Source organism: Prionailurus viverrinus, chromosome E2, assembly GCF_022837055.1.
Source record: "Prionailurus viverrinus isolate Anna chromosome E2, UM_Priviv_1.0, whole genome shotgun sequence".
NCBI classification, from domain to species: Eukaryota; Metazoa; Chordata; class Mammalia; order Carnivora; family Felidae; genus Prionailurus; species Prionailurus viverrinus.
In genome coordinates, this window is record NC_062575.1 from 50,858,876 (window position 1) to 50,881,797 (window position 22,922).

Genomic DNA, 22,922 nt, shown 5'->3' on the forward strand with positions numbered 1-22,922 from the left:
GAGTGGCTAAAATTAACAACTCAGAAAACAACAGATGTTGTCAAGGATGAGGAGAAAGGGGATCCCTTTTACATGGCTGGTGGGAATGCAAACTGGTGCAGACGCTCTGGAAAGCAGTGTGAAGGTTCCTCAAAAAATTAAAAATAGAGCTACCCTAAAACTCAGCAATCACACTACTAGGAATTTATCCAAAGGATACAGGAGTGCTGATTCATAGGGGCTCATGTATCCCAATGTTTACAGCAGCACTATCAACAATAGCCAAATTATGGAAAGAGCCCAAATGTCCATCAACTGATGAATGGATAAAGAAAACGTGGTATATTTGTACAATGGAATACGACTCAGCGATGAAAAAGAATGAAATCTTGTCATTTGCAACAACGTGGATGGAATTGAAGGGCATTGAGCTAAGTGAAATAAGTCAGTCAGAGACAGACAGATATCGTATGTTTTTACTCACATGGGGAAGTTGAGAAACTGAACAGAAGACCATGGGGGAAGGGAAAGAAAAAAATAGTTATGAACAGAGAAAGAGGCAAACCATAAGAGACTTTTAACTACAGAGGGCACAAGGGGGTGGGGGAAAATGGGTGATGGGCACTGAGGAGGGCACTTGTTGGGATGAGCACTGGGTGTTGGATGTAAGTGATGAATCACGGGAATCTACTCCCGAAGCCAAGGGCACACTGTATGTTAGCTAACTTGACAATTAATTAATTAATTAATTAATTAAAATGTAAAGACCAAAATGTTTAAATTCATAAAAAAAAAAAAAAACAACAACAGAGCTGAGTGTACACAGGGATACTGAACAGGAAGGAACGGGGTGATGGAAGCCAGAATGCATAGAACGGATTACATGTACGAATGGGGAAGAGCAGGAATGACATGGGATGAGAAGGAAAGGAACGGAAGTGAGCCCAAGGGATGGGACGGAAGCGGGGTGGACAGGAATAGAGCAGAAGGCAGCAGAACGTGGAAGAAAGGAATCGAGTGGAATTAGAAGGGAAAAGTGAACAAAACGTAATAGAGAGCAGTGGGAGAGAATGGCAGGGAAGGAAGCTGAGGGCGAGGTGGAAAGGGGCGCGACGGGCTCACACAGTGGACTGGGATGGAATCCACAGAGCGCGATGGGGTTCAGTGAGTGGGAAGAGAGGAAAGGGAATAGAGTCGATTGAGTAAGAGAAACAGAAGGAATTTTACGGAAAGAATCAAGGGGCGCCTGGGGGGGCTCCATCAACTCTTGATTTCAGCTCAGGTCACGATCTCGCGGTCCGTGAGACTGAGCCCCGCATCGGGCTCTGCGTGGCCTGCCGCTCTCTTGGTAAACAGATAAATGGATAGAAAAGAAACACGCGGTGTCGGAGTGTCCCCAGTACTGACCCCATCTTGTTCACATCTGCAAGATGACCTCCCCGGGGGGCGGGGGGCGGCTTACGTGTTCCGTGCACCTTGGAAGTTAGCGTGTCCCCCAGGCGAACGTGGGAAGGCTTGTTCTGGCCATTCCGTGTGGCTGTTTAGGTAACTCGTAGAGATGACATAGTTTCTTCCCCACCCCCACGCCTCCTGGCACACAGGTGCACAAGAGGTCTGTTAAGCCTTAGACCCTTTGACTTCACTCTATACAATCCGTGGATGAAGATGGGGACTTTTTGGAGAACTGCTGTGCAGGTGCCTGGATTATCATCCACCCGATCTCCCCTTCTCAGTAGGTTACTCTGAATGAAAATCTGTGTAAACTGTATGGAGTCACCTGCTTTGTTTTCTGGTCTCAGAGCGCCTCCTCAGTTTGGGGATACATTCCTGCCCCCTCTCCGCCTTCTAACAGGTGGCGTGAAAACAAATGTGGCAGAAACATGGAATGGAGTAAGATCAAGTCGACCGGAAAAGAAGAGAATGAAGTGAACTAGAACATGATAGGATGGAAATGGGTGGGATGGAACTGAAAAACGATTAAGGGAAAATGCTCTTGATAGTTTATCCCACAGACATCCCATCAAGGAGGAAGCGGCAGATTGGTGACAGCTCTTGACCTATCCAAAGATTCAGGGTGGCATAAAAGTGCCTCATAGTGTGATTCTGTGTTTCCTTTCGGTAGAGTGGGAACCAATGGATCCAATGTAACTTCGGGCGATGGTTTTCTGGGGCCATGAGAATCGTTCCCGGGGGTTACTGATGGGGGCTCCTTCTGTGAGTGAATGGAGAGATCAGTTAGGGACCACGGGCACAGACGGCCTTAAAATCACAGTGTCTGAAAAGCGTCAACCTGCATTCTTCAGTGACCCAAGAGAGGAACAGGTTTCACCAGGATCTTACAAAGAATCAGAAGTGAATGTAAGTTTAGGACCCAAGGCCCTGCCCCTGATCTAGACTCTGTCTTTCCACCTGGCGACCTCTGCAACCTCTACTCCAAGATTTCCTTTGCACCCCAGCATGTGCCAGGCTGGTGCCACCTCATTTGCAATACAATTCAGAGCCCCGGAGGTGAAAGGAACACAGGAGGGGCCAGAGACCTGGAATCTGACCCAGCTGCCTCTAACGCCTTGGGCTACTTTCTCCCCATCCCGGCCCTGCAATGCACAATTACTATTTACACAGGATGGTTTCTCAGACTTGTCAAAGACAAAGTTCTCAGGTTGTATTCCCTCTGCAGATTTTTCATATCAAGCCCAGCAGGGCCAACATACCTCATAAAACTGCTCTAGGGGAGCTGGTGGCAGCATCTGGGGGAAAAGAAAGTGGTGAAGAGGTCATGGGGCTTGGGATGGGGACCGCCCCCAGAAATTCCCAGAAACAGCTTTGGCCTCAGAGGCGTTTACATCCCTCCTGACTCCCAGAGGAGCTCAAAGCTGCACATTGTCATGTTGAAGAGCTACAAGACAAAGGAGAAGAGAGTCAGGGAGGATCTTGGGATCCCCAGAGAAGGCAGGGGAGGAGATGCAGAGACCCAAGCTAGCACTGGGTATCCTCAAGAGAACGTGCCTCACTCCTCAACCCAAGAGGTGGGACTGACACAGCCCTACTGGGCTGGGGATGAGCCAGGTAGTCAGGGGAGCAGGGAGGGGGACCTCTGGAGCACTGCTCACCTTTTTGACTCCAACCTGTCCTTGAGGTTTGGGTAAATTGGCATACATGGGGCTCAGCCAATCTAGAGAAAGGGAATACCAGCCCAGGGCTGGAATTAGGAAGAGATGTGGGGGTAGGGGCTGTTTTCCTGGGTCACTCCCATCCCCAGAAAGGTGGTGCAAGAAACCTTCCTTCCTTTCTTCCCAGGACTACCTACCCATCACATCTTTGGTGAGCTTGACCTGGAAAAGTCCTGGAAATCTAGCTCTGGGTTAGAGTAGACCGTTTGATGAGATGGATAAGGACAGAAATCTAAGACCTAGCCCTAACGGTGCCAGGGGGTCCTCTGTAGCACGGGTTTATCCTTTATCCTTCCTGGACATGAATCTCAATTTCTGTAAAACCGAGCTGAACTAGACAGCGTCTAGGACTTCCGTCCCATGGGGCCCATCCTTCCAGAATCCTAGGCCGGAGATGTCAAAGATGTTTCGTTTTGCCTCTGGTCAGCTCCCACCCATCAGTAGAGGGTGTGGAAAGCACGGTGCTGAGGTGGATTGCGAGGCTGGCTCTGGGTTCAGCAGGGATCAGCAATCCATCAGCAAAGTTTTCCAAGAGTGAGGAAGGAGACGATGGCAAGTAACGCCCCATTTTTGCTGTGGTTGCTGGGACAGACATAACTGCTCAGAGTTCTTGGCTCCAATCTCATTCGTGATCGTCACACTAGTGGCAAAGCTGGGAGCAGAGGCCCAGGCTCCCAATATTAGCTTCTTTCCCAGCCCCCACTGCTGCCCCGGGCATCAGCTATGAAGTCACTTACTGGAACAGGACTCTGCATGGGGCTCCTCCTCGGAGGTGGGTGTTGCTGCCTCCTGGATGGGGCCCTCTGCTTTTTCCCTTGAGAACCTGAAACCCCAAATCCCTCATTCTCGTGTGCCTCCAGTCCTCGCCATCTTCACAGGCCCTACCCATATCCCACGTCCATTCTTGGGCAATGTCCCAAACCCCCCGAGTTCCCCAGTTGCTACAGACACAGCTCAGCACCACGGTCAGCCACACTTCTGCCAGGCAGGCCCCCTGCAGGCCACACCTCCTACCCCATTCCCAGCCTTACCGTCTGGCATTTCTGATGCAGAGGAAACAGCCCAGCCCTGCGGACAGGGCAATGAGAGCCAGGATCCCGACAGCAATGCCACCAATGGCTCCTGCAGACAGGGATGACTGGGGACCTGGGCAAGGAGAAAGAATCAGGACACTGCTCTTAAGAAGGAAGCGGCGGGGCGCCTGGGTGGCGCAGTCGGTTAAGCGTCCGACTTCAGCCAGGTCACGATCTCGCGGTCCGGGAGTTCAAGCCCCGCGTCAGGCTCTGGGCTGATGGCTCAGAGCCCGGAGCCTGTTTCCGATTCTGTGTCTCCTTCTCTCTCTGCCCCTCGCCCGTTCATGCTCTGTCTCTCTCTGTCCCAAAAATAAATAAACGTTGAAAAAAAAAATTTAAAAAAAAAAAAAAAAAAAAGAAGGAAGCGGATGGGGTGCCTGGGTGGCTCAGTCGGTTGGGCGGCCGACTTCGGCTCAGGTCACGATCTCGCGGTCCGTGAGTTCGAGTCCCGCGTCGGGCTCTGGGCTCACGGCTCAGAGCCTGGAGCCTGTTTCCGATTCTGTGTCTCCCTCTCTCTCTGCCCCTCCCCCGTTCATGCTCTGTCTCTCTCTGTCTCAAAAATAAATAAAACGTTAAAAAAAAAAAAAAAAGAAGGAAGGGGCTCTGCTCTGGAGGCACAGGAGGGGGGCTTCCAGGATGTGATGGGGGTTCTTGGTTTCATTCTCTGAGCTTTCGTTTCTTCCTGTGCCAAATGAGCATGGCCATTCATAACCCTGTAGGCTTCTGCCGGGATTAAGTGAGATCCCACTTGGAAGAACCAGGGCCATGCCTGACACAGAGTAAGCACTTGGTGAAAGGCGATGATATGATCCGGTGATGATGATGCCAGACGCTGCCTTCCCCCAGGCTCTAAGCTCTGAGAGCCCTTCATACGTGATCTCGTTCAAACCCTACAACATCCCCATGACCATCCTCCGGACTCACTGCTTCCTCCTCTGAGCCTCTATTTCTCCATTCATCAAGAGGTCTTGGGGACACCTGGGTGGCTCAGTCGGTTAAGCGTCCGACTTCGGCTCAGGTCATGATCTCACAGCTCGTGGGTTCGAGCCCCACGTCGGGCTCCGTGCTGACAGCTCGGAGCCTGGGACCTGCTTCGGATTCTGCGTCTCCCTCTCTCTCTGCCTCTCCCCTACTCATGCTCTCTCTCTCAAAAATTAAATAAGCATTAAAAAAATAGAAAAAAAAAGGGTCTTAACAAGACCAGAGGGTTGTTCTGAAGATTACATATGGTAGTTTGGGAAGGTACACTGGGTCCTCTGCTCAGCGACGACTAAAAACGTCGCTCCTGGCTTCAGACCCTAGGACAGGGCTCAGTCTCTCCTACCCAACAGAGATGCCAGCAGGCCCACCTCAGAGCCGGCTGGCTGGGGAGCTACCCAAGAAGTGTTTGCTGATACGGTATATGGAAAGGCTTGTTTCAAGCATGTGGTACAGGCTCAGCAAAGAATAATTCTATTTGTTTAATAAACACAATATGCCAGGCACTGCCATAAACACTTTACGAATGTCGGTTCATTTTCAACAACCCTAGGATATAAGCGCGGTTATTATGTCTGTGTTACCTACAAGTAATCAGAGGACCAGAGATGTTAAGCAGCACGCCCAGGGTCACACAGCTATCAAGCACCAGAGCTGGGATAGGAACCCTGGCTAAGAGCCACACCGTGTTGTCCCCTCGAGAACTCAAGACAGAAATACGGGGACCCGCTGCCAGTCACACCCAGTTGTGATTCATGTGATTCCTATCATTAATAGAATTCCTATCTCACTCCTCCACCCAGGGGCTGTCTCCCGACTCACTGCACTGCTAAACAACTCTGGAAGGGAAGGCATCACAACCCCCGTTTACAGGTAAGGAAACTGAGGCTCAGAGCAGCCTGGAGGGCTTCCCGGGGGGCGCACGGCTAGGGAGCAGAGGTTCTAGGCTGGGATCGAACAGCCCCACACTGGGAACCTGCCCACGCAGCACACTCCCTGCCACGCGAGAAGCCCAGATAGCTTCGGCCGGCATCAGGAAAAGCCACTTGGACCCCAGGGGAAGGGGCGCTGGAGGACTCACCTACCACTCTGACCCGGACCGAGGCAGAGCGGGCCAGCTGGGTCAGCGGGTTGGAGGCCGTGCAGCCGTAGATCCCCTGGTGCTCCCAGGTCAGGGCCCGGATGATCAGCACCTGCCCTGCATGCACAGCGGTGGACTGTTCAAGGGTCCAGTGAAACTCAACGCCCGGCTGGGACTCCGCCCGGCACCGCAGAGTCAGGCTGGAGTTGAGCTCGGCCTCCACGGTGCCGACCACCCCGGGCGCAGACCCGCTGGTGATGTCCACTCGGTCAGGGCTGTCTGTGTGCAAAGCCAAACATCACGCCTCCACCCTCACCGGTGAGTTTTCCTGTCCTGCCCCGTTCTGCTTCCGCGTTGGAAGTGTCACCCCTTTCCCCACCCCCTTCTCAACTCTAAGAGCATTGCAGGTGGTAGCCCAGAGAACCCAGGCTTTCCCAGCTGCCCTTGAAAGGAGCCCCAGTAGGGGCGCCTGGGTGGCGCAGTCGGTTAAGCGGCCGACTTCAGCCAGGTCACGATCTCGCGGTCCGTGAGTTCGAGCCCCGCGTCGGGCTCTGGGCTGATGGCTCAGAGCCTGGAGCCTGTTTCCGATTCTGTGTCTCCCTCTCTCTCTGCCCCTCCCCCGTTCATGCTCTGTCTCTCTCTGTCCCAAAAATAAATAAAACGTTGAAAAAAAAATTAAAAAAAAAAAAAAAGAAAGGAGCCCCAGCAAGATGTTCCCTCTTCCTCCTTGGTTCCCAAGTGGGTGGATTGTAATCCACACCGTGGAGGGGAGGAACCCAAAGCCAAACGGCAGCAAAACGAAACGAACAAAACCCCCTGCCCTTGCAAAAGCGAACTCTCCCCAAGGGGCCTCGTGAACACAACCAGGCTTCACAGATTGCTGCCGCGTCCCACAAACATGAGCCCTGAACTTCCAGAACCGTCACCGTTCTGAGGGACTTTCTAACCGAACAGCAAATAGCCCTGTTGCGATATTTGAATTTACACCCGTGTATCCCCAAAGGTAGAGAGAGATGCTTGTGGCTTTGCCCCGTGAAGCCAGAAGGAGAGCCTGGGACAGGTGCCTGGCACAGGAAGGGAAGGAGAGGAAACAAAGGGAAAGGGAAGGAAACAAACACAATGGCTGTTGAATTTCTCACACAAACTGAGAGTTGAGTCTTTGTCTTCTTTAAACGACAGCCTACCGACCGACCGGGCCACCCGGGTGCCCTGAGTCTTTACCTTATTTACATTAATGTGACAGGTGCCTGGGTGTGGCCCAGTTGGTTAAGCGGTTGAGAGTCTGACTTCTACTCAGGTCATGGTCTCACGGTCTGTGGGTTCGAGGCCGGCGTGGGGCTCTGTTGTGCCGACGGCTCAGCCTAGATCCTGCTTCAGATTCCGTGCCTCCCTCTCTCTCTCTCTCTCTCTCTCTCTCTCTCTCTCTCGCTCTCTCTCTCTGCCCCTCCCCCCCTCATCTCTTTCTCTCTTTCAAAAATAAAATAACGTAAAAAAATTTTTTTAAATAAATTAATGATGAACCACTGGGAGGAAGGATGCAAAGAGTTTTGAGTTGTTACGCTCCTAGAAAAGAGGACAATCCTGCCCTCACCCCCGCCTAGGAATCCTTTGATATCCGCCCCCATCTGAACCGCCTGGCTACCAGGATCCCTCACGGTCTTCCAATCCTGGCATCAGATCCTCCCCAAGGCAACCAGAGGGGACTTCCTAAGTGCAAATTTGACACTATCCCTCCCCCACTCAGAACCCTCCATGGCTCCCCAGTGTCCTTAGGGCAAAGGCCATGGCTGAGGGGCTCATTCACAATCTCGCCCTTGCAGACCCCTCCAGCCCCACCGCCCACCTCCCCACACCTTCCACTCCCAATCCAGAAATAACATCCTGCTTGGTTCTTCCATCTCTCTCCTGTTCCGTCTTGCCTCAGAGCCTTTGCACGTTCTCTTCCTTCTCTGGAATGCTCTTCCCGGAGCCTGCTCTTCCTAGATAACTTGCCTGTCCTTTGGATCCCATGGTAGACACATCTCACCACGAGCCTTCCCACACGACACCCCCCCCCACCGCCAGACTTTGGGGGCTTCCCTCGGGTTCCCCAAACACCGTCGCCCCACGGCAGCACTTTGCACGCTGTATTTTCTTTGCCTGATGATCGACCTCCCCATCCCAAGCAGGCTGTGAGCTCAAGAGGTCGTTGTCGTCACTTATCAAGCACCCGACATGTTGCTCGGCAGAGAGGGAGAACAAAAGAGCAATTTTGGGTTTCGTGACGGCGGCGGGAAGGGAAGAAGACGACAGCAGTGTGTGTGACCTCTGTCCCCCCCCCCCCGCCCGTGTCCCCCGTTACTTAGCACGAATAAACGTGGACCCTACTTTCTCTCCCTGCAGGAACCTCTTCTCCACCTCAGCTCCGGGCTGCTACACCATGCGAGTAGCTCAGGCAAAAAAAAAACCGCGGGGTCAGGCCCTTTGTCTTTTCACTCAGTGCCGACAGCGGCAAATCCCCGTGAGTTTGATATTCAAAATGCATCCACGGTGGCACCGCTTCTCGCCCCCACAGCTGCCCCCTGGCCCAGGTCCGTCACCTCCTGACGGACAGCCGTGGCCACCGGGAGGAGGCGCCTCGCAGACTTCCGACGGCAGGGGTTTCAGTAACGGAGGGCCCAACCTCTGTGCCCTGGAATCCACTGCCGGCCCTCCCCACGGGCTGCCCCCGACTTATACCTGAGTGTGTTGGGGAAACTGAGGCAGACCCCTTCCTGGGAGACATGGGACTCTCCCTACTGCCTTGACAATGTTCCTTAGGCTGCATGGTGGTCTCTGTACTTATACCCAACCCTCTCTACCCCACCCCTGCCCTCCCCTCCTCTGCTTGCTCAGGGTCAAACACCTCACTCACTGGCTCCCCCAGCCCTCACAGCTCCCTCCCTTCTTTTGTGCACAGGAGCACTCATCCTACTAAAATCCTCGCCTGTGTCACCCCTTTAGTCCTACCTTGGGGTCTGCCTCTCCAAGGACCCGAACTTTCTAAACCTCCTCCTCCCCCGCTTCACCGCCCCCCCCCCCCATAGACAAGGGTCCAGGACACTCTGGGAAAACCTAAGTCTAATCCTCTCCTCCCTCCACTCAGAGCCTTCTGTGGCTCCCAGTGTCCTCACCACGGCTCACGGGGCCCTGCATGATCTGCCCCCAGCCCTACAACCTCCTGACCTCTTCCATTCCATCCGCCCCAGTTCACCTGTCTGGTCGCCTTGGCCTGCTCGGGTTCCTCTGCCCACTTGTCACCACCCACCTCGCACGCTGCTCCCTCCGCCCGGCGCTCTCTTCCCTTAGCTGCCGACAAGCTTCTGCAGGAATGCCACCTCCTCAGGGAAGCCTGCCCTGACTACCCCAGCTAAGACTGCAAGGCCTTCCCCTCCCGGCCTTCCCTGCCCCTCTCGCTGCCTCCTGGTTCTCCTTAGCCCCACGGCGGTGACACAACACATCTGTCCCCTGCTTAGCTGTTTAAGGTTTGTCTCCCCAGTAGAATATAAGCCCCACCAGGGCTGGTGCTGCGTCCTGTCGGGTGCCGAGACAGGGCTGGCACACAGCAGGTATTCGGTGATTGTGGAATAAATGGCTAGAAGGAAAAACGGAAAGGGAGGGAGGGAAGGAGGGAGGGAGGAGGACAAGGCCCAGCCCGGGTGACTCACAGCTCATGGCAAGCCTGAAGGGCTCGCTTCGTGCCCGGCTGCCCCAGTTCCAGACCTCACACTCACAGGGTCCTGTGTCGTCCCGCCGGAGGCCGTGGATGACCAGGCTCCTGTTGTCAGCCGACAGCACCAGGTGATCGCTGGGCAGGAGAGCCTGGCCCCTCAGGAGCCACAGGACTCCAGCCCCCTCATGGGGGGTCTGGCAGGTCAGGGCCACGGAGCTGGCATTTTCCACGAGATTCAGGCTTGGGGGCACAATGTGAGGCTTGGTCAGCGTTTCTGGAAACACAAAGAGACACGGGTAGGGGTCAGGGACCCCTTCCCTAGTCTCCAGCCCAGGCGGGGGGCCCTTGGGGGCTTTCCAGGGATACATGTGTATGTCTTGTGTGTCTGTGTGTGTGTGTGTGTGTGTGTGTGTGTGTGTGTGTGTGTGTGACTGCGTGATACGGGTGCTGCGGGTGTCGTGTAACAATCGCGAGGGCGTGACGGGTTTTGTATGTTTGGTGAGGGTGTGGTCTACGGACGCGTCTTGTGTGCACGTCTGTGTCCGCTGCATGCGTGTGTCGTATTTGTTGTGTGACTGTGAGGCATTGTGAGTTTGTATCGTGTACGTGGGCCTTCTGCATGTGAATGTACATGGCGTGCGTCATTGTGTGGTGTGGACACGCTTTGTGTACGGCTGTCGTGTGTGCCTGTAGCTACGGAGTATGTATATCGTGTGTCAGCTGTGTGCACGTCATATGTTTCGTGTGTAGGTTATACGTTGGTTGCACTGTGTTACGGGTATCGTATGTAAATTGTGTGTATCGTGCACAGCTGTGCATATGTGGTTGTTATTTACGCATGTGAGACTGTGTGTGTGAGATGTGTGAATATTGTGTGTTTGTATGGACAGAGAATCAACGCCCGCCCCTCCCCCCCCAACTTTCAGAGAGAATCAAATAATGGACAACCCATAGACAGCCAACGAGGTCTTGGGGAGGACGCGTCAAGCCAGGAGCCAGGATCTTCCCTGTGGTCAGAGCCCTATTCTGCCACCAGCCACGCGAGAAATCCCCACTCCTCTGGGTCCTTCTCAGGCTCCGGGATACTGGTATAGCTCTGATTCTCAGAGGAACAAAGGAGAGGAACAGGAAGAAGAACCTCACCAAGGACTCGAACTGTAAGAGCACCCAGGCGAAGCAGGTGGGTAGCACCGCTGGATACCAAGCACCTGTACGTGCCTTCATGTTCCCGGGACACAGCTTGGGTGGCGAACGAACTCATGGTGGGAGGTGGGATGGAGTCATAGGGGAGAAACCAGGTATAGGCAGGGGGAGGATGAGACTGTGTTTCCACGGAGAAGCTCACAGTGGAGCCCTCTATCACTTCAACCACCTCCCCTCTGGATACGCCAGACTCCAACTTGATTTCAAACGGGCCAGGACCATCTGGAAGGACAAGAACAATCATAGCAGCAACAACAGCTCAGCAATGGCTTTCTGAGAGAGACAGAGCTCAGAGGTCAATAAATATTAACATTTCTCTTCTCCCCCACCCAAGCTCTGGATCAATTACAAAGGGGATACGGGAACCCAGTGGAAATTAAATGTCAGCCTTATCCCTGGGTAAAGCAGGATTGTAAGACGTGTCTAAATGCTCTTTCCTTGCCCCTACCCAGACAAGCTTTTGTGGCGCACATCTGAAGGTTAAAGAACTTAGTTTTAGAGATGTTAACTTGGAAGTTTCCAGTAGAACCAAGTAGAGACATCAAATGGTTATACGTCTGGAGTCCAAGGGTAGACGAGTCCACATTTGGATGGTATCTGAGGAACGGGGCGTCAATGAGGGGCTGGGGAGAATGGAAAGGGACTTACAGTTCACAGCCAGGAAGGTGGGAGCACTGCTCCGGACCTGGCGGAAAGCCTGGGCTTCACATGTGTAAGTCCCAGAGTCTTCCCGCTGTACAGTGAGGATGGTGAGGGTCTTGCCATCTGTGGCCAGCTGCATGCGCTCATGGAACACCAGGGGGAGATCGTTGAAGACCCAGTGGATGGTAACGTCGGCATCCGGGGTGCTACGGCAGAAGGTCACGTTTTCCCTCCGTTCCGTGGCAGTGTCCTGGCTGACGGCAATGGAGGGTCTGGCCAGCAGTTCTGCGCAGGCAGAGAAAGAGGGAGGCAGGAGCAGAGACACAGAGGAGGGCCGAGCAAAATGTAGCCACAGAGGGACCCAGAGAGGCAAGGGTGGTTCGGAACTGCCTCAGGACACATGAGCTCAATGCCTGGGCTCAAATGCTGGATCCACTGCTCATTTGGAGTGTGATTGTGGACAACCTACTTCCAATCTAAGCCTCATTAAATGGGATCGTCCAGATAAAGCAGAAGGATCTGGGGTTTGACAATGGGTCAATGAACATCAGCTGTAAGGAGAATCAGGCTGGTAACGGATGCCAGCCAGATCCCACTACCCACGTCTTAGCCAACCTTTCCCACCCCCAGCCACGACAGCTACAATCCACCCCTTTACCCCATCCCCCAAATCAGCTGATCTGACAGGTTGTTGCCAGACCCTGGCTGGCCAATCAGATTTGTTCTATTAGGACTTTGGGCGTGGAATCTCGATGGGTGTTTTAGGTATGAAGGCAGGGATCAGAATGAGAGCCTTGTTTTCTGTGCTCGCATCTCTGAATCTACGATGAGCCTGGGGTCCCCGGGGGGGGGGGTCCCTAACATAGACAGAACGACATCCTTCTCACTTTGGATGGTGGTAAGTGGGTTGGCATCAAAGGTGAGCTGGACTGCAGCTGGCAGACTCCACATGGTCAAAAGTGAGGCTGGTGGGAAAGAGAGAAGAGGCATTCAGGGAGGGAGAGGTGGGTTGGCAGTATCCAGTTATGGTCGTCATAAATGGAGGGAGGTCGGGGTCATGGACATGACACTTCATCCCTAGAGGCTTGACTCCTCTCCACTACTTATTGACCATGTGACTTGTGGCATGAGTTTAATCTTCTCGAGACTCAATTTGTCCAGCTGTACAATGGGCATCCCATCACCTGCATCCTAAGGTTGCCGTGAAGTGGTAATGAATACTGGTAACCTTTAGTTCGGCCCCCTGAGGGTCACTGTGCTCTTTCCGATGATGCTCATCCTGACAGAGGCACGTGACCAGTCTCCTCATTCCACACTCCAGAAGGAAAGAGATGCTCAGAGAGGTGGAGTCACTTTCCAAGACCGTTATAGTGAGCGGCAGAAGACAAGACTGAACGTGGCCTGCCAGGCCCTAAACTGTGTTCTCAACACCGCGTGACTCCTGTCGGCCCAGGGATGGGCACAGAGCCTATCCCCTCACAAACCGGAACCTCTATTACCTCTGATGGGGGAAACTAACCTCTGGTACTCTTGCCCTCAGGGAGAGAGTTCCCTAGCAAGGGGAGGCAAGGGGAACCAGGAGTTGTCAGATTTCCATTTGGCCATTCGACACAGTTTCAAGACTGGAAGAGACTGTGGGGATGAGTGGGGACCCCCCTTCCCCACCCCGGCAGCCATGCTTAGGTACAGCTGACCTTGACGTCCCACGCCCCACCCCTCTCATCTGCCCAATCAACAGAGGCTGGCAGCCGTGTTTCTCTCCAGCCTTCAATGGACCCCAGTCTGGCTCAGGCACGGCCCCATTCCCTGCTGAGTCAGCGGTGAAGGGCATGAGCTCTTAGGATATCTGGAAGCAAATACTGATTCTGATGCGTCCTGGCTCCACGATCACGGGCACGGGGCTCTCTTTGCGAGCCCCAGTTTCTCCAACAGCAAAATGGGGAGGATAGAACCTAGTCCGTCGCGTTGTTGTGGGGTTCGATATCAGATGTCACGTGCCTAAAACGGTTCATAGGAAGTGTTCGGTCACTATTATTATTATTTCCTAAGTTTGCATTTTCTGCCTGTGGTGCTGCCAGAGGCTAAGTCCACAGACCCAGAGCCTGACTGCCTCCCCTTGAATCCCAGCTTTGCCATTGCTTTGTTTGGCGAGCGATGTCGTCTGAGTCTCAGTTTCCCCATCTGTAAAATGGAGTAATAACAGTTGCCACTTCATAGAACTGTCATAAAAGAAATCCTGAGAGTGCAGTCATCGACGGTGGGCCTCATCATACCCATTTGAGATCAACCTCCCTCTGCAGACAGCCTTTACCTGGCCCCTTCCCTCCTGCCTCCTCCCTACACGGTCTTGCCTTCTGCGCACAGGGGGGAAGCAAACTTTGCAGAGAAGCTGGTGACTCTCCGCCCCTCGTGGGACCCCGGAGCCCCTTGCAGCCTGCCAGGGTCAGCCAGAGGGAAGAGCCGGCCTCAGGGCCACCCGGCAAAGCCGGGCTGAGTTTTGCACACCACCCGTTGAGAAGTCATTTCTTTGCCTCCAAAATGCTTATCAAAATATTCTAGCTCAGAGACCCTTTAGGCATAAACTTCATATCCGTCCCCTGGTGTGACCTGTCTGTCCGCTGTGTTCCTACCTCTCTTTTGCTGGGTCTCTCTCTCCACGACTCCCCAAGTCTATTTCTCTGTGTGTTTGTACACTTTCCTTCCTGTCTCTTTGTCCTCTGCCTCCCTCTCTCCTATCTGTCCCTCCCTGTTTTCCCCTCTGCTACAGTTTCTACTGTTATTTTCACTCTTTGCCTCTGTGTCCTATTTCCCTCTGGGTCTCTGGTCCTGTGGTCCCAACTCCATTCCTTTCTGTATGTATGTCATTATCTCTGGTGTCTCTCTACATTTGTCAATCTCTTTTGTATTTATTTCTGTGTGCCTATCTCTCTTTGTATCTCTCTTTTTTGTGCACACACACACACACACACACACACACACACACACAAGCCCCATCCACATCTGAATGGAACAGTACACTCACCTACAAGCAGGATTCCTGCCCAGTGGTGGCCCCTTAAGCCAGCGAGTCCCATGGGTTCTGGCACCTGATCGACGTGCCCCAACTTGCACACACAGACACCGTCTTCACTCCAGCTGCCCCCTCCAGCTCCCTCTTCCTTCCCCTCTGCCCTGCTGCAAACTCACAGGCACTATGATGGTGACAGCAGCTCCCAGGACAGACAGGGGTGGTGGCAAGAAGGAACTTTGGACCCACCTCCACCCTCCGCCCCAGGGCTCTCTTTCCTTCCTCTGCACTGAGTCCTTTGAGAATCATGTCTCCCTCCTCCTGAGACCCCCCCCCCCCCCCCCCCCCCGCCGCCTCTTTGCCAGGACGGGGAAGCAATCCAGGGAGAAGAGGTACCAGGGAGCGACAATAAGAGAATGTTAAGAGTTAAGGGAAACAGGAGCCAAGATAATGATAGGCAATCGTAATGATAACAAAAACAATCACGGTGGCTTCTGTTTGTGAAGACCTTAGGACAATCGGGCTCAGTGCCAAGCTCGCCACGAGCAGCCTGGAAATATTCAATGAGCTGAAATGATACTGGTCATAAATAAAAAGCTGGGAGCACAGAATGAACTGGGTTGGGAGGGCCCCAGGGGGTGTCTGACCCAGCCTGGTGGGGGGGAGGCAAGGAGGGCTTCCTGGAAGAGGAGACATCTGAGCTGAGAACTGGGGACACAGTCAAGGTTCAACGTAGGGGAGTTACATTTTTTTTTTTACTTCCCTGCGGGCAAGACAAGCTGTTGGTCTTTGAGAGCACGTAGACCAAGATTTAGTGTCATCGACTGAGTTAGGGAATAACCATTAACGAGCATCAACTCATGTATCCATTCATTCACTTCCTTATTCATCAACAAACATGCCTTGAACTCTTCTGTGATGATCCCTGTGCTTAGTAGCGTTGGGGACACAGTAGTGGCCAAGGCATCCCCAGCCCTGCCCACATGGGCTCACAGTCCGGCAGAATAGATGAACTTGTTCCCCATCTGTGCCAACCCAGCACGGGCGGGGCTGGGTTGGGGGGGAGCCTGGAGGAGGCACGTGACCTGGCCTGGAGGTCAGGGAGGGCTTCCTGGAAGAGAGGCCATCAAACCTGAGACCCGGAAGATGCAGGGGTGGGTCAGGGGAGAGTCTGGCAGGCGGAGGGGCGGCATGTGGGAGGTTGCTGAGTTGGCGGCAAGGAAGGAAGTTCAGGCGGCTCCAGAAAAGAGGAAGTGAGAGGGTGGGCGGCGTAGGTAGCGGTTAAGAAAACTCTAAAGCCACGACTTAGGGCACGAGAGGCACCTTGGCATCACAGAAGATCTCAGTCACCCGGCTACCTCCGCTTGCTGCCCGCCTGGGTCTCATTCCTGCCACAGGCAGTCACCAAGCATCTGCTTCAGGGAAGCACGAGGCTTAGCAAACTGGCTCTGGAGGTTCGAAACCTGGCCCCTCCACCGGCCACGTGTTCAGCCCTGAGCGCGTCGATCCCCCGCCCTCGTGACCCGGTCCTCCGCTGTAAGACGGGGCGGGGAGGGTTCAGCCTCTCCGCCCTCCACGCCGCAGCTGCGCCTTGCCGGGAAGGGGATGTCACCTCTGTGAGCTTCCGTATCCCAGCTGCAGACGGAGACAATGACTTAAGGCCGGGCAAGGGCTTGGAGCAGAGCCCGGCACAGAACGAGCCCTCGGTGGGCGTGGGTCTCCACTAGGCGTCGGGACAGCAGCCCCTCTGTGGAAGTGCGCACCCACTCCGTCACTCGACGCCCGCACCCTGAGCACCTCCTGGGCTTGCTCTAGGTGCTCGGGACAAAATGCACAGTGCAGACAGAGACCATACGCGACAAGCATACGAAACAGGTACGTCACGCGGCATATCAGGAAGTGATTCGGCGACGGAGACAGGAAGAGTCAAGCAGGTTAGGGGATATTATTATCCCATCTCATCGCCCACCACACCGACGCTCACGGAGGGGAGGTGACTTAGCTCTCGCCTAAAGTCACAGGGCCTATCGGGCCACAGGCTCTGACCCACTTGGCTCTTCACCTCCACGTGTCCTGCCTTCCCAGGTCCGAAAGTGGCTCCTGGCCACCTCCAGCCCCGTCTCCTCTGTACACGCAGATGGACGCCGGTGGCCGCATCACCCTACCGCACCCCCGGTGCCTGGGGCTCCCTGTGCTGAGCGCACCTGGGGCACCTGAGTCGGCATTCAAGGCCTCCGTCTACCCATCCTGTTCTGACCTGCAATCCGCTCCTCAGCCAGGCTTCCCTCCGGATTCCGCTGCCCAGTGCCCCCCACCGCCCCGGGCCGGAGACCCTCGCCTCTCCCTCCCCTCCGCCCCACCCTAGAGGACAGAGCCACCACTGGAGTGGACTTTCCCGAATCTGCCCCTTCACACAGGGCTGGGGTTTTCTCTCCCCAAATCCCCCACCCCCCTTCCCCATGGCAGGTTCTGTGTTTTCCTGCTCCAACAAGAGAGAGGAACTTCCTGGGCCCCTCCCTGGAAGACAACTTCTACTTGGTCTCTGACAAGTGCAAATAAACCCAGGGCCCTGCTGCCCCCACACCCTCACCTGCCAGACTCACGCAGGCTGGCCCCAGGCTGTGTCTTCCCAAGCATGACCTCGACTGACCTCCCAGCCCGTACTGCCTCTCTATGGCTCGCGCCCACCTTCCCTCGGCAAACATTTATTTGGGCCTACTATGTGCCAGGCACTTTTTTTTAGGTGCTTGGAGCACAGACCAGCAAATGAAACAAATACAGATCTCTGCCCTTAAAGAAATCACTTTTATGCAAGGATGGGGAGGGGCAGAGGGAGGCAGGCAACGAGCAGGACACCAACGGGGCGGGGCGTCTGGGTGGCTCAGTCGGTTGAGCATCTGACTTTGATTCCAGCTCAGGTCGTGATCCCAGGGTCATGGAACCGAGCCCTGCATCAGGCTCCATACTGAGCATGGAACCTGCTTAGGACTGACTCTCTCTCTCTCTCTCTCTCTCTCTCTCTCTCTGTCTCCCTCTGCCCCTCTCCCCTGCTTGCACTCTCTAAAATAAAAATGTATAAAAAAATACATACATTTAGTTAGAGGGCGCCTGAGTGGCTCAGTCGTTAAGCATTCAACTTCGGCTCAGGCCATAATCTAGCTCATGGTTCATGAGTTCCAGCCTGCGTCGGGCTCTGTGCTGACACCTCAGAGCCTGGAGCCTCCCTCGGATTCTGTGTCTCCCTCCCTCTCTGTCCCTCCTCGCTCACACTGTCTCCCCCTCAAGAATAAACATTAAAAAAAAAAATTTAAATACTTAAAAAAAAAAAAAAGCAACCCCTACAGGTCAGAGTCAGTTTGCTAGTTTAAGAACAAAAACTTATTTTGCATAACACGGGTTAGAAAAATCTTGCTGAGTATATAGAGGCGTGGAAGAGCCAAGAAAAGAATCCCAAGAAGAAAATAGAACCAAACTCCAACAATAAAGTCCCAGGGACTTTATTTATTGGAATGATCTTTTTCTCTTGATCTCTTTTTCTTTCTTAAATTTTGGGCATTTCACCTCCAACCAATAGGCCTCAACCCTAGCTGTACATCCGTCTTGGTCTGTTTCAGCTGCTATAGCAAAACACATACCGGGAAGATTATAAACAACAGAAATTTATATCTCATGGTTCTGGCGGGTGCAGCGTGGTCAGGTTCTAGTGAGGGCCCTCTTCCTGGTTCTCACCGTGTCCTCACACAGTGGAAGGAGCTTGGGATCCCTCTGGAGCCTCTGATCCCATTCAGGAGGTTCTGTCCTCGTGACCTCATCACCTTCCGAAAGGCCCCACCTCCCAACACCATCACTCTGGGAGCTGGGATTTCAACCTATGAATTTGCGGGGGACACACACATTCAGCCCACAGAGCAATACCTGAGAAGGTGATGTCGGCGTCCACGCTGCTGTGTGAGCTGGAAATGGAGTTTGAGGCCCTGCAGGTATAGACCTCCGAGCGTGCCCTGGAGAGACTGGAAATGAAGAGGGTCCGGCCATCAGGCCCGGGGATCCCACTGATGCTCCGTATGTACCGGGCAGGGGGCTGGGAGTCAGCCAAGCAGAGTAGGGGGACGTTGGAACCAATCACTCGGGTGAAGTTGGGTCTGGTGAGGTCATGGTGGAGTGTCAGGGCCACCTGGACCGAGAGAAAAACATCCTAGTTGGGAAAAGTATGGAAAACAAGGACCACGATTCCCACCAGACTGGGCATTTAGTTCAGGGCTGAAAGTTCCACACATTGAGGGCGGTGTGCAGTCACATAACCTGGGAGTTTGCCCCATGAATGAATGAATGAATGAATGAATGAATGAATGAACTGTTGCAGCCACCCCTTCACTGTGGTGTCTGGGTCCCTCACTGCCCCTAGCGAGACTTCAGCTCCGTGAGAACAGATGCTTGTCTGTTATGTCCGCTGCATTGCCTGGGCTAACGTTCAGCATAGAGCATGAGCTCATATCGTTCAAGAGAGACGGAGGGGCAGGAGGGGGAGAAACCTGGGTTCAAGTTCCCGCCTTTACTCCCCGCTGTGAGATCTCGGCTGAGCCCCTCCCCGTTCTTGACCTCGGTTTTGTTGTTTGTAGAAGGAAGGGTATCTTCGAGTCCTTTCAGTGCTGCAAATATTTGTGTCCTAAGGACTGGAATTTCTGGGAGATTGGAATCCTGTGGTCTACATCTGACCTCGAACTTGAGGTAGGACGAGTCTGAAAGTCCCTAATTTGTTACATAATAAAGGCTCTGTAAGTGCCTCTTAAATAAATACATGGTGAACGAACTTGTGGGAGGAGTACTTACGTGCCAGGCTAAGTTCTTACGTGAACCGACTCTGCTCTTCACGAGGACCCATGGAGGGAGACACGACTGTGACTTCCACCTTTCTGATGAGGACACTGAGGCACGGAAAGGTGATGTAGCTTGCCCAAGGTCACCAGCTCAGAAAGAGCAGAGCCTGGATTTGAATCCGGCCAGTCTGTAGAGCCCTTGCTCCATCTACACGGCCCCTGTTCTTGGCTATAAATGGTGGATGGGCCAGTGGGCGGTAGGGAGGGGGGTACCCTGTGTTGCAGAGGTGGGTCTGTTACGGGGCGGGGAAACCCATACTCGCAGGCCACATCAGCACAAGGCCCTCGTGGGGTCTGGCTCCCAGGTGCCTCCTGGTGTCCCAGTGGTGGGTGCCAGAGTCATGGCGTGTGACTGTGGGAATGCGAGGCCCCGCCATCCGCCGACATCACCGGCCCCTCCCCTCCCCGAATCACCTCGACATTCAGAAACCACCAGATCATCACCTCCTTGTTTTGGGGAGACACATGTCAAATTCAAGGAGGCCACGTGCTCCACGGGAGACAGGGCTGCCACCGGGGTTGGCGGCCTTTTCTGGGGAGGAGAAAAGAGAAACGGAGGGTGATAGGGCTGAAAAGGGATCTGGAGCCCCGGGAATTATCAGTGGCAGGAAATGCCTCCCTGGGGCCTTGGAAACACCCACCGCTGGCTTTGCTGGTTCCAAAGTGAGCACATCTGGCACCAGCCTCAACTCTAATGGGGACACACACACACACACACACACACACACTCACACACATACCCAACAAGCCCTCACCCACTGCCCTGAAGAGTGGATCCCGGGTCCTCTCCCCAGAAAACACACCCATGCACACATTTGCCTCTAATTTCAGGTAATCATGGGCTACTCTAAGGACCGACTGCAGAGGCCGGGTGAAGACTAGGTTATAAATTAGTAAAGATCTTCTTTGAAGAGAGTTTGGCAATACAGATCAAAAGCTGTGAAGCAGGTATACCTTTTGCCCTAGTGGTTCCACTTTTTATAATTATTCCTAATGAAATTATCATAACCATGTGCAAAGAAATTAGCTATAAAGATATCTGGTGCCACACAGTTTATAAAAGGGTAAACTGGAAAGGGTCTTGATTTACAATGAAGACTGTATTTTTTTTTAAGGTTTATTTATTTGTTTTTGAGACAGACAGTGTGCATGCAAGTGGGGGAGGGGCCGAGAGAGAGCGAGACAACAGAATCCGAAGCAGGCTCCAGGCTCTGAGCTGTCAGCGCAGAGCCCGACGCGGGGCTCGAACTCACAAACCGAGATCATGACCTCAGCTGAAGTCGGACACTTAACGAACTGAGCCACCCAGGCGCCCCGTACATTCTTTTCAACCATTCATGGAACATATACCAAGATAAGCCATATCCTGGGCCATAAAACAGAACTCAGCAAACTTTTTAAAAAATGGAAATCATACAGTGTGACCACAATAGACTCAAACTGGAAATAACTAACAGAAAGATAATAGCAGACTCTCCAAACGTTTGGAGACTGAGCAGCACCTTATAAATAAGCCACGGGCCAAAGAGGGAGGCTCGGAGAAAAACAAGAAATACGTTGAACTGCATGAGAATGAAAATACTGCACGTCAAAGTTGTGGGAGCAGGGCTGAGAGGGAAAGTCTTCAACAATCTAAGTTCCCACCTCAAGAAATTAGAAAAAGAATAAATTAAACCCAAATCAAGCAGAAGAAAGAAAATAATAAAGAGCACTAATCAATGAAACTGAACCACAGAGAAGGTCAGTGAAACAAAAAAGCTGGTCCTATCAAATGATCAATAAAATTGATTAACCTCTACCATTACTAAGAAAATACAGAGGGAGCCTTCGGATTACTAATTTATCGGACAATCACCAGTGTTGGGGAAGAAACAGTAAACATCATTAGGCCCTGCGACCAACAGTGGGGTGATAAGGGAACAGGACAAACAGGCCTACACCCATAAATTTAACCATGTAGAGAAAATGAACCAGTTCCTTGAAGATCACAAAGTACCATCACTAGCCCAGTGTGAAACAGATTATTTGAATAGCCCTATAACAGTTAAGGAAGTGGATTTTATAATTAAAAAAAAAAAACTTTTTAAGTGTCTATTTTTGAGAGAGAGAGAGAGAGAGCATGAGCAGGGGAGGGGCAGAGAGAGAGGGAGACCCAGAATCCAAAGCAGGCTCCAGGCTCTGAGCTGTCCACACAGAGCCCAATGCGGGGCTCGAACTCGTAAACCATGAGATCATAACCTGAGCCACAGCCAGACACTTAACCGACTGAGCCACCCAGGCGTCCCTGATTTTGTAATTTAAAATCCAGGAAAAAAGAAATCTCCAGGCCCAGAGGGTTTTGCCTGAGGGTTCTACCAACTCTTTAAAGAATCAGCACCAATTTTATGCAATCTCTTCCAGAATATAGAAAAAGGAGAAATACTTCTGTATTCATTTTACGAGGCCAATATTACCCTGATACCAAAACCAAACAAAGACAGTACAAAGAAAGGAAGTTACAGACCGTATCTCCACAGGAATACAGACACAAGAATTCTTAACAAAATAGTCACAAATAGACTTTAGAAATACGTAGAAAGAACTGTACCCCAGCACCAAGTGGGGTTTATTCCAGGGATCCGAGACTGGTTTCATATTTGAAAACCAACTGATGTCATCCACCATATTAACAGGCTAATAAAAAAAAATCACATAGGTCATATAAATTGATGCCGGAAGCATTTGAGAGGGGCGCCCGGGTGGCTCAGTGGGTTAAGTGTCCGACTTCAGCTCAAGTCACGATCTCATGGTTCGTGAGTTCAAGCCCCACATTGGGCTCTGTGCTGACAGCTCACAGATTCTGTGACTCCCTCTCTCTCTGCCCCTCCCCTGCTCGTGCTCTCTCTCTCTCTCTCCCTCCGTCCCTCTCAAAAATAAAGAAAAGAAAAAGAAAAGAGCATTTGAGAAAATTCAATATTTGTTCATGATTAAAACCCTCCGAAAACTAGGAATGGAGGGGAATTTCCTCAACTTGAAAAACAGTACACACACACACACACACACACGCACACACACTACAGCTAACATTATATTTGATGGTAGAACAATGAATTCTTTGCTCCTAAAATTAGAAACTAGTCAGGATGTCTGGGCTCACTACTCTTATTCAACAGAGTACTGAAAGTTCTAGCCAGTGAAACAGGCAAGAAAAGGCATCCAGAGCAGCAAAGAAGGCATAAAAC

General features: G+C 52.8%; 1 protein-coding gene across 2 annotated transcripts in view; it reads right to left on the reverse strand.

The window, feature by feature from the left end:
• Positions 1–676: 676 nt before the first annotated feature.
• Positions 677–22,922, reverse strand: part of CEACAM20 (CEA cell adhesion molecule 20) — a 65,381-nt gene continuing 43,135 nt past the window's right edge. The window contains exons 3-13 of one of the 2 annotated variants that reach the window (XM_047836405.1): positions 18,740–18,834; positions 12,705–12,782; positions 11,824–12,102; positions 11,116–11,397; positions 10,034–10,246; positions 6,282–6,560; positions 4,181–4,295; positions 3,887–3,972; positions 3,090–3,151; positions 2,691–2,726; positions 677–2,191 (exon numbers count right to left, since the gene is read on the reverse strand). In XM_047836405.1, the coding sequence (XP_047692361.1) occupies positions 2,000–2,191; positions 2,691–2,726; positions 3,090–3,151; positions 3,887–3,972; positions 4,181–4,295; positions 6,282–6,560; positions 10,034–10,246; positions 11,116–11,397; positions 11,824–12,102; positions 12,705–12,768 (1,608 nt within the window). In that variant the 5' untranslated portion in view covers positions 12,769–12,782; positions 18,740–18,834 and the 3' untranslated portion in view covers positions 677–1,999. Of the gene's footprint in view, positions 2,192–2,690; positions 2,727–3,089; positions 3,152–3,886; positions 3,973–4,180; positions 4,296–6,281; positions 6,561–10,033; positions 10,247–11,115; positions 11,398–11,823; positions 12,103–12,704; positions 12,783–18,739; positions 20,234–22,922 lie in introns of both variants that reach the window. The other variant, XM_047836406.1, reaches the window with a different exon arrangement.